At 34.3% G+C, this 16,893-nt stretch overlaps 1 protein-coding gene across 15 annotated transcripts in view; it reads left to right on the top strand.

Annotated features, from left to right (window-relative positions):
• The window catches only part of PDLIM5 (PDZ and LIM domain 5), a gene marked incomplete at both ends in the record, with an annotated part of 222,160 nt that overhangs the window by 52,353 nt on the left and 152,914 nt on the right, over positions 1-16,893 (top strand). For all 15 annotated transcript variants that reach the window (XM_080698083.1, XM_080698095.1, XM_080698094.1 and 12 more), the window contains one exon: positions 9,183-9,334. In XM_080698083.1, the coding sequence (XP_080554209.1) occupies positions 9,183-9,334 (152 nt within the window). The remainder of the gene's footprint in view (positions 1-9,182; positions 9,335-16,893) is intronic.

The raw sequence follows: 16,893 nt of genomic DNA, 5'->3' as shown, positions 1-16,893 counted from the left end.
ACTCTGGGGTATTACAAAGACTACATTATTCCCTTCTGGGGATAACACATCCAATGACCTAACCCCAAGGCTCCACCTCTGAAAGTTTCAAGACCTCTCAGCTTTGTCACACTGAGGCCCAAGCTTCCAGTACATGAACTCTGGGGATAAATCATATCCATTCATAGCAACATCCAAACAGAGATGGCATTTTAAATGTATTTGCATAACATTTGTAGATTGATTGAAGTGTTAGCAGTATATAATGACAAATAGTGCCAAGACAAAATGACATTAAATGTTTTATTGTAATATTGTAGGGTAGGTTAATAAGCACTGGAATGATAGTAAACAAATTGGGGTTTGAAAAAAACTTTAATGGATATATATTTGTATATATATACATATACATACATATATATTTATATATTTAAATAGCACTTCATGACTTCACTTCTATTTACTAGTTCTGTTGCTAAAAATCCTCAGGAATTTTACTTATTTGTGTTTATTTGGTGGTGATTGAGTAGCACCTATCATTTGGCAGGAACACTATTTCTGTGTAAGTTCTGTGTTATTTATCACATACACATACATTCCTGTGTGTCCTTCGGGGAGTGGTAGTGCAACAAGTCACCTTTATGGCACCCTAGGAAGTGTGTGAGAGATACCTAAAAATTTTTAGCCATGGCCTCATTTATCCAGATTTTTTACTCTATAGAAAGTACTGGAAAATATATATTTAGGTAAAATTAAAGTTTATGCATTTATTAGATTTTGTAAAAATAACACATTTCTTAGCGCTTTATCTCAAGAAGATACTGCTTATCAAATTAATATAGTTTTATGAACAAATTTCTTTAAGTTTTTATAATAGCATTATTAGAAAAGCAATAGCTTTTATTTTCTCATGGTTTGGTTCCCAGGGTTTTTTGACATGGGAAATTTCTGTCAGTGTTTTTCTCGGTAGCTATCATATTTATTGTTCCTTTTTTACATTTACTAAGTCTGATGGCATTCCTGCCATACCCATGGTGTTAGGGTCATGTGTTCCCAAGCATTCCATATTTGTGGAAAATATGCAGAAGGTTTAAAACTTGTATTTTGGTAGTGGCTCATTCTGTAGGTAAAGGTCTACTATTTTTCCATAAGACATTATAATTATGAAAGTGAATTTTATTTGAACTTGCACAAATCACTTTGTTTAGTAAACATCTGACAGTTAAAATTATGTTATGTATATTTTACAACTGATATATCTTCAATGGACTCGGGCTTACATATTTTCAATAAATTATGTGTGTAATTGTGTATGTTGCTGATACCTGTTTTCTGAGTTTTGTAATTGCAAGATTATTTCCAAGGGAAGACAAATAGAGTTTTTTGTGTATATATTGAGAATTTCCCATAATTTAGAAGAGTAAATTTTACTAGGGAATTTTAAGACATTGTTGGAGTCACTGGTGGCTAAACATTTCACCTCTTTATGGAAAAGCTTAGAGCAATATAGCAGCATATTAAATGACCATTTTAGAGAGGAATCATAGGAGATAGATTTATTTAAAATGACATCTGCCCTAATGGGTTATTTTTTTCCCCTAATGGGTTATTGTTCTTAAAAATGCAAAGGTCTGTTTGTTTCTGTTATGGTTGTGCTTTCAGATGTAATAGCTATAGGGAAGGTTTAGTATAAGAGGAATATTTAACTCCTCCTGAATTTCAATTAGCATACTTCTTTGTGAATAAGACAGATTTTCTAGTTAGTATATTTTTAAGATTCCTGTCTTAGTGGGCTACAGTATGATATTTTGAAAATTTTAATGCAATCTTTATAAAGATACAGTGCTGCTTTTTTCTTTTGTTTAGATGTTCTAGGAAGAAATGCTGATGTAACCACATGTTTTTATGAAGGCTAAGAATTTTGGGGAATTGTAGTTAAAATTTTTATTTGAGAATAATAAATTAGTGACATCTTTAGTGATATATGTTAAGTATTGATGTGAAAAATTTGTTCTAAATCATACTTACTCATTTTGTCATTGTATGTTATTTTAGTGATGCAAATAAAGGTATAACATCTTTTCTAAAATTAGTGGCTATTTGATGTTCTGTTCAAGTATATATTTTTTGCATGTGTCTGTGGATGTACAGCACATCCAGAGTGAAGGCCTGGATCTGGCCTTCCAACACCTGGGGCATCTTATGACCATCTCTTTCCTTGTGGCCTTGGTTCCCTGTTCAGCTTTCCATGCTTAGATCATCTTTGGTTCTTCTGTGTGTTTTCTGGCTTTCTTTCCTTCTGCTCTTCCTTAACGCCCAACTCAAGGCTGCTTCACCAGTGTCACTTTGTTGATTCTTATCCTTTGGATTCTTGGTCTTGTGATAACACCTAATTCTGGGAATTGGCAACATGAGGTCACCTTCCTGTGGGAATGGATAGTGGTGTGCAGTACAGAACCCTCCTGAGTTGCGGTTCTGAATCTGTGGCAGGTTCATTTCTATTGTTGAATGAGCGGGGAGTTTAGCATTAGAGAAACAGGAGGAAGAGAATGGACAAAGGAGGGGCTAGTTGCCCTTCCTTTAAGGAGGGAAGAGAGAAGCCAGAAGCAGGTCTGCCTGGTCAGTTTGAAAAGCTGTCTTTTCTGCCCTGTAGGTCCTTGGAGTGGGCTTCTAGTGAATTTGTGGCACAATATAATAATGAACAAATAATTGTGAACACTTGCTTTGTATCTTATGGTATGTACTATGCTGGTGTTTTATTTAATCAGCTCAGCAGGTCTATGAGGCATGTGGGATCATAAACCCGGTTTTTAGAGAGATATCTGGGGCTTAGAGAGGACAAATGACTTCAGGTCATGCAACTTGCAAATGACAGAGCATGAATAGGAGCCATGTTTACCTGACTTCAAAGCCAGTAATTTGTTAGCAAGTCATTTAAACAGTCTGAAGCTCAGTTTTCCACCTATGCAATACTCTGAGATGACCTTGTAGTGGTGATGTATGACATAGGGCCCCCCAAAGTTCTTGACTCATTGTTAGTGCTTAGTAGATAGGACTAGTTATGTTTTCTAGTCATTTTTTTCCTTAGGGCAATAAAAGATATGCAAGAGAATCTACCCTCCTAAAATGAATGAAGAAAACGTTGCCTTTGGGTATTTCCCAGTGAAGGATAGGTAGAGGGAAGCCCAAGACACTACTTGTAATCCTCCCCCATACCACTCACACACAGTCTCTTTCATCTGCCTACTAAAGACTGAACCTGTTTCAAAAAGAAAATGTCTTATAATTCGTAATTATAGATGTGAGAGTTAGAACGCAGCTATCCCTAGAGGTAAGTTTTAGTCCAAGTCCTGGTGATTGAGATGAGTTCCTTTCCTCTCTATGTTCATGGGTAGGCTTAATAAAGATGCCAGTTTCCTGGAAAGTATACACGTGTCCTGGATTACCATCATTTCAGCATCAGGAAGCAGAATTGAACTCAGGTGGTTGCAGTACGTGCAGCCATATTTGCTTGAAACTTCAGTGGGACCAGAAAGTAATGTGCTTAAAATTTTTTTGTCCATAAACATTCCTAGAACTCCTACTAGCACACACATAGTCTGCAATCAGAGAACAGTCTCCAACGTGACCCAAGGTAGCCTTTCCAAAGCTGGTACTTGAACAAGGAGAAGGGATTAAGGTTTGATGCCCATGGGATCCTTCCCAAGCATGTATAGGAGGAAGAAAAGCAATATTCATGGCTGCCATTGATCAATATTTTAACATGGGATTAACAAATTCAATTTAAGAATATACGGGAACCATTTGGAGCCCAGAAAGAGTCACTGAGTAGTTCAGTGATTAAGCTTTATGCTCCATCACATAACCAGGACCAGGCTGCTGTCCTCACCCTGTTGGGGCTTCATGCCTAAAAGAAGCAGCACAGACCATGGTGCAGGAGACAGGCAGCCTCATGGTCAGGAACTTATCAGAGTATTAGGGGCAGAGACTCAATTTGTGGGAATCAAGGCCAGAGAGATGAGACTAGGGATGTAGCTCAGAAGTAAAGTACTAGCCTACCTGGGTTCTGTCCCCAAAACCACAAACAGAAAGACCAGAGATGAAGAGGGCCAGAGTATGTGTGAGGGGATATTGGAGCTTTCAGAAGTCCTTAGTGAAAGACTGAAATGAGGAAGGTATAGATGGAAGTTGGGGGACAGTAAAGGAAGGAAATACTCTCCGAGCTTGGTGTATAAATCCCAGCTGCAGGAGAAAAAATAATGTTTTTGAAGAAGCATACAGCTACAATTAAATCTATGGAAAATTGGACAACAGTATTGAAAAATGTTTTTAAAGAAGAAAGGACAAGCATTCGCTTGTGATTAGTTTGATTTATACTAAACTTGACCCAGGAACCTCCTAAGATTGCTTCCTTCCTACACATTATGCTTTTTTGAAAAATTATACACACTTATGGCTGCCATATAATATGTAGAAGATATATTGGTGACAGAAAGTTATTACTGCTGCAAACAAATGCAAGCTATTTAGACTCACATGCTCAGTAAAAGATGAGCTATGCAAACAGTAAGTGACCTTGTAGTCTCTTTTTGGCTGCTCGAAATTCAAAATAAGGCAGCGTGTTGCCTACTAAGAGAAAAGAAGCATTTATCTTTCTGATGAGTGAAAGGCTTGAGGAAGTGAGTCTCAGCATAACTGAAGTGCATAGGGACTGTTCAGTGAGGTGGGCACTCCCTTTTCACAAGTCTTAAGCTTATTTCTATGCATGGGGCATTTCCCACCACATGCAGCATTAGTTAAAGCTCTTCATGCTATTAAATTTAATTCATGTGAGTAGGAAGCCTGGGTTTAGAATAATAAAAAGGGATAGAAATTTAGAAAAGACGTCAATGTTGAAAACCAAAGATGATTAGTGATACTAAATTCAAAAAACTCTTAACAGTTGCTGAAGTGTCTGTTTAATCTATGAAAGACTGTTCAGTTGGCGATGGGCGTTTATTTCCATTTCCACTAATTGTTTGCATTTTACTCTTCCTAACAGTTGTTAGATAAAGTTACCAAGGAAAATTGTGGTATCTCTTCTAAAGTCTGAGAAACCACATATTAACTATCTAAAATAATTTACTTGGTTCTATTGAAAATAAGGTTTGACTTTGGACCAACCTTTGGTAAATTGAGCCTAATCATTAAATGAAGATTTTAATTTTCAGAGTCAAATTTATTTTTCCCTTATTCCAATGAGTTAATATTTCTATTAGAATTTAGTTTATTAAGCTGATATTTTTATTTTTTGATATTTAAGGGGCATAGTATCACTGTGTTGTCCCAGCTGGCCTTAAACTCATGGGTTAACACTCCTCCTGCTTCGGCCTCCTGAGTAGCTGAGACTCGGCTCACACAGCTATACCCAGCTAATTCTTCTTACTTAAGATCTAATAAAATATTTTTTATAACTAGTAAGATTCAAAGCTGTAGGATATGGATTCCTAGGGTTGGTGCTACTGCTCTGGGGTGGAACCACAGGAACATCCAGGGAAGCAGTAGCAGCCACTGGTGCAAATAGCAGTGTTGACTGAAAATAAGGGAGTGGTGGAAGCACCCTGTCTGACACTGAGTGTTTTTTTTCCCCCGTAAAGGAAGTGGTAAGCCAGTGTGTTTGGGAATCTATGTCTAGGTGATGTATGAACTATAAAATATCTGAGCCTAATTGGCTCCAACGGGCCTCACATCTAAAAAGCATATTCAGATTAAAATTTTACTCCCTCACTATGTTGTCCAGGTGTTAACCTCACAGTGGGGAACGCAGGAGTCCTTGGAAGGCTCAGACCGTACTCCATGCGCCATAGTGCGCAGCTGCCACACAACTTTTCAAAAAGTCCTTAAAAATTTACAGCAGCGAGCCATTTAGCTGTGGACCATTTATTTGGTATTGTCATATTAAATAAATAAAAATGTGAAAGTGAACAAAAATGAGTACTAATGAATCAAAATGGTATGTTAAATTATATCCACGAAAGTAGATGCACTTCACTTTTAAGTAATTCTCTTATACAGTAAGCCATTGACTATTAATTAGTACCATAAGCACAATTTTCTTCTAGCATTTGTTAAAAAGTTTCTAATATACAAAGCTCAAAGAATTCCATAGTAAACACTTTTATACCCACCACCTTGATTTTAAATTTACATTTATTGTCTCTGTTTTGATCCACCTCTGAATACTTCACAGTGGGGAAGTAAATTTCAACACATGAGTCCTTGGGGACACCCAGACCATACCAAAACTATAGCAGCCACCATTTTGGAAATGTGAAGATGGAGGAAAGGGAGAGGAACATGTAGAGTTTGAAGGTGGGGAAGATCTTTGAAAAACTATTTTGTTATTGGGCATAATGGCACACATTTGTAATCCCAGCTACTGAGGTAAGAGGATCTCAAGTTCAAAGCTAGCTTGTCTAATTTAGTGACATCTTGCCTGAAAAAAAATGCTGGGGATGTAACTCAGTGGTAGAATGGCATGAATTCAATCCCAGTTACCAACTTCTCACCCTCACCTCTACCTGCCACACATACACACCAAACAGACTAACAAACAAAAATCAAAGAAAGAAAAAAAAAAAAAAAACCTCTCATGATGGTCATTAGGCAAGGTCAAGGTGAAAGATGATGAGGGTATGGACTAACAAGAGAGAGAGAGGGAGGGATGGAAGAATAGGCAAAATTTAGTAATTTACATAGATGTGGTACCCAGGAAAGAAGAATTCATGGAGCTCTATAGGAGTTCTGTGTTCCATGATTTGAAAGTAAGGACAACAGAATACAACTAGTCCTGGAAAGATAGGTCTGAGAAACTGGTTTTGAACATTTTGAGACTATAGGATTTTAGAATCTAGCAGGCCACTGGAGCAAAAGAGTATGAGAAGTTTGGTTATGACATCATCTTTGTGATTATTTTCTTTCTACATTGTTTATTACCGTTATATTACTGGTGTATTGGGATTATTTTAGTTGCTTCTTTTGGTTACATTTAGAGCAAATGCTCATAGGTTTCAGTGTTTCTATCTATTTTAAGGCTATTTCATGTGATTATGGTAAAGTAATTTAGCTGTAGTTCTATTTCTGGTTACTTTTATTTAGGTTTTGTCCAGAATAAAATCTAGATGAATTATTATGTTTGTATTTTTTCATTAGAACTCTAAATTTAATTTTCTAATTTTAGGAAATAGATGTTGCTTTGTCTCGCCAGCAGAGTCTTCCAGACTTGACTCATATTTTAGGATTAGACACATTACTTTGTATTGCTAGTTCACATACAGAAAGATTTTTAAAACTATCAGGGACCTTCGAAGGCCTTTAAAATAATCTAGGACAACCTCTATATTTCTCAGAATGGTAATCTGAGTTCAAGGGAACAATTGAAGCTAATATTTATTGAGCTATTATTGCATGTAATTCTTAAAACAATTCTATAAGATATATAAAGTCACCTTCCCAAAGTTACACAGACAGTGGTAACATAGCTGGCTTTAGGACTTATTTTATAAATGTACTTCATAATTTAAATAACAGTTCTGTGCAGTAGGAAAAGTTAGCATTTTCTACTACTAAATACTTTCTTTAATATTTAAATTAATAATATAAGTACAAATATACCATTTATTATAATATATACATATATGTGTGTGTATATATATATATCTTTATATATGTGTGTATATATTATATACCTTTAATATAGTAAACCATATAAGTCATCTAGTGAAATGTGTGTATTTTTGAAGGTCTGTAATGTGAAAAAGCAACCCAGATCTGGTTCAGGTATTCAAGGGTCTAGCAATCAATACTCGTTTCTTGATTTTTAGATCTAAGTACTTGTTTTTGTGTGCTGGGATTGGTCTACCTTGATCACTATTTTAAAGGAAAGAATCTGAATGGTAATAAGAACCTAACTGAACATAATGTCTGTTATATTTAATTGCATTGTCTCTAAATTATTAAATTCAGCAACAAGTTCATGTTTAGTGAACCAAATTTTGTTTTTGCTTTTTATCTGAAAGTAACTTCACTAAAATCTTCTTTAAAATTATTAGAAGTTTTTTTTAGCTGTGGTAAAATATATATAGTTTATAAATTAACTCAATTTTTAAGTATACAATTTAGTTGCATTAACTGAATATATTCACAGAGTTATGCAACCATAAACACTATTTCTAGAACTTTTTTTATTAACTTATACATAAACTTTTTATAAGTCTTTAGTTTCAAGTAGAAGAAAAATACTGGCTACTTAATTTTTTTTGGGGGGTGGCCTGGCTCACCCATCTCCCTTCAACCTAGTATTTATTATAACCTATTTTTATCTGTTGAGTGCTGAGTTTGTCATTTGAATTAGAATAGTTTCTTTTGATTTGTGCTTGTTCTAATTTCCAAGGTATCTATGAAAACTGTTATGTTCCCATTTATTGTAATTTTCATTTGTTTCTTTTGGAGCAGTAAAATGAAACATATGAATTTTGAAAGAAGATTAAGCTAAATGATATAAACACATAGAAAATTTTTATTGAGCAAGGGAGGAAAGATTGGAAATTAAAGACTGTAATACACAAAAAATGTCTGCAAATCTCAGATATGAGTTTATTTCCCTTCCTGTTAAGTGCCTGGAGCAGGAAGCACACCCAGGAAAAAAGATAGTTGGGCCTGTGATCTAAAAGATTTCAGTCCCCAAACACTGGATATGAACTGGACTTAACAGGAAGGACTGTTCAGTAGATCCTCCTTCTGTTTTATTCTTTGTGCTCAAACAAAAATACAGCTGTTTAAAGAGTTCTTAAAAATTATTTCTAAAAGAGTATAAAAACGCCATTCAGATTGCATCCATTTTCTTCTTCTAAAATGTGAAGTTTCCTTGGTTACTTTCCCTCCTCATTCATAATAGTCATATACTACTGTTGTATAATCAAGAAATGGAGAAATTGTTAGGGAACCTTTCTGAAAAACTTATTTTAAATTTTATAGAGTAAAAATTTAAGGACATGAAAATCATTTAGATTTTAATTTTACTTGTAAAGAAAATTAATTTCATGTTCCTCTAGTACTACTATATTAATGTACTTTCAGTATAAGCAAAACTATAACTTTATCTACATTTATTGTTTTTTGTTTTTATAATGAGTGACACTTCTAATTAAACCTGTTTATTACAGCTAAAAGATGGTGGCAAGGCATCCCAGGCCAACGTAAGAGTAGGGGATGTGGTCCTCAGCATTGATGGAATAAGTGCTCATGGAATGACCCATCTTGAGGCCCAGAACAAGATTAAGGGCTGCACAGGCTCTTTGAATATGACTCTGCAAAGGTAAACTGCTTTTTGTTTAGCTTTGAGGAGTGTGTGTGTGTGTGTGTGTGTGTGTGTGTGTGTGTTTCATGGTGTTAACTGAAGCAGTTTTAACTATCATTGTTTGTTTTAGGTAGATAAATAAAAAATGTAATACCTCTTCAATTGGATAATTGAACAGTATGAGGAAGGTGTAGATTATTTCTCCATACAAGGGCATACATTCACATATTTATAAAAATTGTATATACCGTTTCACACAAATCAAGAATCCCTGAAATTTCTTAGAGGAGTGCAAGCTAAGAATTCTTATTATAGGGTAAAATTCATGGCTTTAATATTCTGGGAAGTATATTAGAGAGTATTCTTTTAGGGTACAGTTTGACTCTATCTTTCCCCATGTTTTCTAAATAGAAAAATACTTTTCTGTTTATTAATTAGAAGGATGGAATTTCTGAATTTATCATTTAAATTATTCCAGCCTCCATTAGAAAATATTCATATTGATTATAACATATCAATGTTTTGAGCATGCCAGCATTTGACTTATACTGAAATCATGTGGTATATGTGAAAAATAATAATTCCTGTGCTAAATCAGAATTTCTGAAAGTAGAGATCAATAATTATATTTATGTAAGTTCTCTGTGATTATAATGAATTATAAAGTCAGAATCATTGCAGTTTCTTGGGCTTAGTTAAAGGGAAGAGAATAAGGGAATGGAGAAAGGGTGATTGAACCTTTTGGCTTAAACGAAAGGTAGCTTCATCCTTTACCAGTTGGTTATGAAGAGTTTTCAACAAGTCTTGTTTTTGATGATTATAGAAAGTGTTCTGTATTCTGTCATATTTGAGAAATGCCATCTTCCCCTCAATACATTTCATAGTCTCCCATAAATTTATCAAGAAAATTGTGAATCTTTGAGAGGAGAAACAAAATATGTAGTACCTTTCAAATATATCTGGTTATGGAACCTTTTCTTAGAGCCTCTTGTGGGACCATATTCTAAGGAAGCACTTTGGTCTCTGTTCTTTGCTATTGCTGCCTTGGGGATTACTATTCACAGAATTTATAAGGTTAAATTATATTTGTCTTGATGAATAGTCAAGTATCAATTTAAAATTGTATAGGAAAAATATTTTTATACTTAGACTTATAGATCATCTTTTACCTGTCATAACTTTTTAATCAGTTCCCTCTTTGGAGTCCCTCCCTGCCTTGGAGAAATTTCTTTGAGTAGGACTGCCAAGTCAGTGGTTATGTATAACTATCAATTATACATAACCAATTTTGATAACTATTAGCTTTACATTTTAGTACATAGAAAAGTAGTCAACAAGAAAAGTAATCTGTTGTTAAAAGAATTCTGTTTTAATAACATTATTCTGTTCTATATATTGAAACATGCAGCATAAAATGTTATTAATTAAATGAATGTATTCAAATGAAACGTATTCATTTGAAAGTGAGCTAAGAGCAGAAGATACTTACCTTGTCTAAGATATAAAGAAAGTGATGATGGGCTATTTCCCACATTCTGAAAATAAAAATTTATATAATGGTATAAGCTTTCATAGTAACCTCCTTGTTTTCACATTGTGTTTCTTGCTTTATAACCCAGGACTCAATATCTTATTTTCTATTGAAAACACTCCGGGTCTCCAAAGAATAGATGAGAACCAGATGTTACCCTGTTTTGATGCATTTCCAACTTAGCAGTCTGCTACCGACTCTAATAAAGATTCTTTTAAGCTACTTAAGTACAAAATCTAACAAACCAACTTACAAAACCAACTTGTTATAAACATTTGGGAATTCTACTTAGTCTTATCCTAATATTTCTTAATATAGATATTCAGGCACCCAACATCTGAGTGAGAATTTTAGAGCACTGTTGTTATTAATTGTAATTCTCTTCATGTTTCTGAACACTCTTTGTGTTAAGTAATCTCCGCCTTTTTTTGATAGTGTATTTAAGAGGATTTATATGAATTGACAGTACTACTGAAGAAATAGTTTTGCTTTTTAAGGAAAAAAAATACAACTTTGAAGAGTTTCCCTGGATTCTTTTCTACACCAACACCATTCTTTTTCTTAAGTTCTTTATTTTTCATAACAAATATTTCTGAGTTTGAGTGGCATCCTTATTTGGCCTCTAGTCACTTTTTTTTTTTTTTTTGGTGGTACTGGGGTTCCTGGAAGCCCTACCTCCGGGCTACACTCCCAGACCTATTTTATTTGGAAACAGGGTCTCCTAAACCAGCGCGCGCGGCTGGCTTCGAACCTGCGCGATCCTCCTGTCTCTGCCTCCCAAGCGCGGGGATTACAAGCGTGCGCCACCACGCCTGGCCTCTAGTCACTTCTTTATCCCACCTCTCACTAACCAAATGGCTCTAAGTTTTTTCAGACTGAATTATATACAGCATTCCTTTATGCAACTCTTTTCTTCATAAGCATATTGTATTCTTTTTGTGAATCTGGTGTGTTCTCCATGACAAAAATGTTTTACTTTGGTTTCTCTAGAAGCAGAAACTAAGATAGGGAATTTTTCTGCAACTGATACATTAAGGATCTCTTTTCAAATGTCATTTGTAATGGAGTTAGCATGGGAGAGAGGGTTGTGAAGCAGGAAAAACTGAGATGAGCAAAGATGTAATTTCTGGGGATGGCTAGCCTCACTTGGTCCACTAGGAAACTTGTGAATGAAATTGGACCACAAAGTCTGTCTTGCCTCAGTGCAAGGGAACTGGGTTATTTACCTCCTTCCTTGCATTTGTTAGCTCTTAGCTATCAACTGTCCTGGAAAAGGAAAGAGCATATGCAAGCAAGTGTGTGTTAGGAGGTAATTTATGTTCTTTCCACAGAAAGTCATTGGTGGTAACCTTTAGCAGCAATGCAGGAATCATCCTTGGGACAGGTGTACCTAACTAATAAAGGGGGTCCTGGGGACCCAGGCTGGGCATTAACAGTGTATGCTATGTGGTTTTTTTCCTCAGATCTAAGTCCTCTGCTCAGAAGATGATGTTCTCTGTAATCTAGTCCCACTCAAATTGACCTCTCCAATCACCACTACTCATCATTAAATACCCCCCACCCTGTCCCATTCTATTTCAGGTTTCTTACCATCTCTCACATGCTTCTATGTTCTCTCATGAAATTCAGTTTATCTAGAATACCCACCACCTGTTGACTGCCTTTGCAGGCCTTCATAGCCACAAAACCTATATCATACCTCATGGGATCCTTCCCAAAGTCTACTAGTACTGCAGCTCCTTTATTTTTTACCTCTTTGAACTTATTTGAAACAGTTATGCCATTCATTTCAGCATTTAATTGTGTAGTAGGTATAATCAGAAATAACAAGTTTTATTCCATGAGTCAAATATGAATAAATCCAGTTAGTTAATAGTCATACCTAATGCTACCTATATTATTAACTAATTATTTCATGTATGTTAGTTCTGTTTCTCCAACCAGGCTCTTTGAAAGTAAAGACCAAGTTCTTTGCATTTTTTGTATTTGTCAACATTATGTTATAGTTTTGTGTTTTTGATGACTAATCAACTTGGTATATACCACATTATTTACCAAACTTGGAGTTATTCATTTATTTAGTTTTACAAATATTTATTGAACTCTTATAGTGTGCCAGGCATTGTTATAGATGCTGGGGATATTACAGTGGACAAATCAGACAAAAATCCTTATTCCCATAGATTGACATTTTTTGTGGGTATACAAATAATAAATAGGAAAGCAGAATGTATAGTATATCACATGACATAAGCATTATAGGGAAACATAAAGCAGGTAAGGAAGATGGAGTGCAGAGATAGGGAATTACAATTTAAAATAGAGTAAGGAAAGTCACAAGTGAGGCTGTTGTATACCTGGAGCTGGAGTGTACCAGGCAGAGGGATGAGCCAGCCAGTCCCGTGGCTCTTTGTAGCAGTCAGCCATCAGGCTGGTAACAAGTGAGGGCAGAGAAGTAGCAGGACGGGGCAGAGGTGACATAGGACTTGTTGGGTCTTTTTAGTCATGGGAAGGTTTCTAGTATAATTTAAGTTTTCCAGTGCATCTGAATAAAGTTGTGAGAAAGCTTTGGAAAGTTATAGCTCCTTGGCTAGATCTAGAGCAGGGTTGGGTAGAAAATTATTTTTTTTTTACTAGAAAAGGAGCCCACATGAAGGAGCAGACTGATCCTTTTTCCAGTCCTACGAGTAAGAGCACCGCCTTTTCCATCTTGTACTAGGGAAACACCCAATACTTATCCTTGCTTCCAAATTCTACTCACCTCTCCTGGGAATCCTGAGGAAGGCAGGAGGGAAGTCCAGTTTTGTGTTTGAAATGAAAACTAATAGCAGTTTTGTTTTGTGAACTTTTCATTAAATTTTACTCTTACATATCCATTAATTTTTAAAAATTGTGTGTCTATATTTTAAAAAATTTTGATTTCGTCTTTAGGTTCAAACTCAATGTACTAAAGTAGAATTTAGATAAGAAAAAGTAAGATTAAATATTTCCTTGATTAAGGTTGTTTTTTAACTATTATTCTATAATTTATATCTAGTTTGTGGGCATGTAATAAAACACAGAATAATACTGTCCTTCTTGCGGTATACTAAAAAATAACACCTATTCACTATATTCTGAGTATGAATGAAGATAGACCTGTGGAGACTTTATTTTAGCTTGAATTTTATTTTTGAAAAGGATCGTATTTTTTTTTTTGTCCCTGCAATTGGAACTTAGATTTCTAGGAGTGCTACAACTGCATTATAAAAAATTCTAGTAAAATTATTTTTTCTCTAGGGGAAATCAGGAAAATAGAAACATGCTTATTCTTAAATATAAAATCTATTTTGTCTATGCTTTTTATCTAAGTCAAAGTGGATCACTTTTAAAATTATACTATTTCAGCTAATAAAAGAAGAAAATTACATTCAGAAGCTTTGATGTCTAATAACTATTAACCGTATTAGAGTTGGATTCCATGAAGAAGATTTTTAACTACTTTATTTCATTAATTCTCTGCATAGGGCACAGATAGATTTGCTACTAACTTTGTGTAATTTGGGAAAAGCCATTAAACTTCTGGGCCTTAATTTTCTTGTCTATAAAATGAATCATGGATGATTTCTAAATTCCCTTTTTGCAATAAAAATTCTGGTTCCTGTTCTGGTTTTTCAACTGTAAATGAGTAAGTTCTCTAGAACTTGCTTTTAGATCAAACCAGTTCAGTTTGCTTATTTTGGCTGAGAAAATCAGGAAATTGAACTTTCTTCATTGTAGCTATCTTATGCTGTGCCAGGTTAGCAAACTGATTTGTACTATTCTGCAGACCTTAAGGTGAACATTAGGTCAGATAGATATTCAAATAACATTTAATCATTGGAAATACTATATATGCTTATCTTTATTTTATGTCCTGTTACAATAAAAGAGAATATGCATAGCTTTTCCAGCCCCCCCCCCTTTTTTTTTACATTATTAGTAATGGCATGTCTGGGTTCTCTTTTGTTTTATTTTTGTTCTTCAAACTTCATTTAATGTGTAAGTTGTTATGATTAGAAATAAAAGATCTAGAAGGATTGAGTTTTGAAAAATATTGATGTACTCACTTTCTTTCTCTCCCTTTTTCATCCTTTAAACAACAAAAATATTGTCAGAGGTCCAGTAACTATGGCTAATGAATGACAGATTGGAATAATATAATAGGCACATTGAGGTACAGAAGAAAAGAAAAAATAGCCATTGTACCAGATTGAAGCTATTAGCTATCTTTTGTTTTATTTCAACAGATTGCTTAATATCCTATTACTGTTCACTTTATGGGTTCAACTTTGTTTTACTTTCACTAATAGCATGGAGGTGGTATTTTGAAAGTTTCCTTTTTGTAATTTGAAAGTTTTCAGTTCTCTATATGGGATATTTCAATTCATGTGAATTTAAAGACATTGGTTGAATTATCTTTTAATAACGGAAGCTGTATATTATCCCACTGAAGTTACTTTTTTCTGTTTGGTATTTCGCAGGCTTTTCTAATTTCTCTTCTGCATTTGGATTTTACTTTGTTTTTCTTGCTTACTGGTGTTGCTTTTTAATCCTTAGATGGGAGGATGACTGTCTTTTAGAAGGACTGAGTCTGACTATGTCTCTACCCCACCCACCATCATTAAAACCAAAAGTGCTGCTTAGGAGAAGAGGACAAACACACATTGACATCTGTTTTGTACAAGCTTTTTCACATTCATTATTTAATCCTCCCATCAATACATTGAGGAGTTAGCATACCCATTTTTCATATGAGTATACAATAGTTTAGAGAGTTTATGTGATTTGTCTGTCTGGTCAGTTTGAAGTTGGTATCTTCTCTATTTTGCTATAGTGAAGGCCTTAGTGATTAGACGTAGTATATATATGGTCGGAGATTAGCACAAGAGAAATAACTCTGACTCCTCCACTTATAAGCACTAGTATCTCTGTTAAAATGTACTTTTTATTTTTACTTTAATTTGTTAATGTTTTATAATAAAATTATAATAATTTTTTTTTGTTTTTAAAGAGACCCTTCATGTTAGAATGAAAGGAAAGGCTTAAGTAGGTTTGTGAGCCATTAGATAGGTTCAGCCATTTGGTTATTGATTTGTGTATATGGTTGCCTATTCCATATCAGAATGTTAATTATTGTTCTCTCCCAAGTTTGTAAGCCTGTTGAGTATATTTGATAATTTATTTCTGTATTAAAGTCTGAAGACATAGTGCTTCAATAGGCTTTTTTTTTTTTCGCATGTACTTTTTTTTTATGAGTACTAAAGGGTTCAAGAATTTTAAAAAATGTTTTTAAAGATTGTTTGCTCAACATGACACTTGTAAAGAGATCATAATTGTCAACAAATCATTCAGACATAGACAAAAATATTTTATGTCTCTCTTCATCTTCAGTAGGGATTAAGATAATTGGAAATAGACTTTAAGGATCAGTGGAGTTCACTTTTTTTTTTTTTTAATAGACTCTAGTAATTTTACCATAAAAAGATTTGGTGTAAATATGGGTGAATCAAGGTATATTGAAACTCTGCACTTTGAACTTTGTATCTTGAAAGTGTGAAGTTTTTGTTTTTTAATATGTAAAAGTATTATGCATGTTTCCAAGGGAAAAAAATCTCAATCTATAAGTATTTGGAAAAATTCTAGGAAATAATACATTTAAAGACCCATTTAATTTTAAATATTTATTATAATTTTTTGGATATCAAATAATCCTTGTGAAAGAAAATTTTGATATGTAGAATTTTTAAATGAAAAATTTTGGCAAAATGAGATAATTTTTATTTATTTATTTTGTACATTGTAAATTTTACATCATATTGGGGTATAGGATGTCAGATACATGCATGCATGCATGAGTTCTTGGTGCCTTCCCCTCTGGATCTCTCCCCTCTCCCTCTCCCTCCCCACACATGTCTTTGATATTGGAGTTGGTAGTTTTGTATATATTCATAGCATTATTTCTACTCCATTATTTATACTCTTTATGAGTTCATCTCACATCTCAGTCTCTGATCCCTCCCAGTCA

The sequence above is a fragment of the Muscardinus avellanarius genome (genome assembly GCF_963383645.1).
Source record: "Muscardinus avellanarius genome assembly, chromosome: 6".
In the NCBI taxonomy this organism is placed as follows: Eukaryota; Metazoa; Chordata; class Mammalia; order Rodentia; family Gliridae; genus Muscardinus; species Muscardinus avellanarius.
Note: the sequence above shows the minus strand (reverse complement) of the source record. Positions and strands in the feature narration are given on the sequence as shown.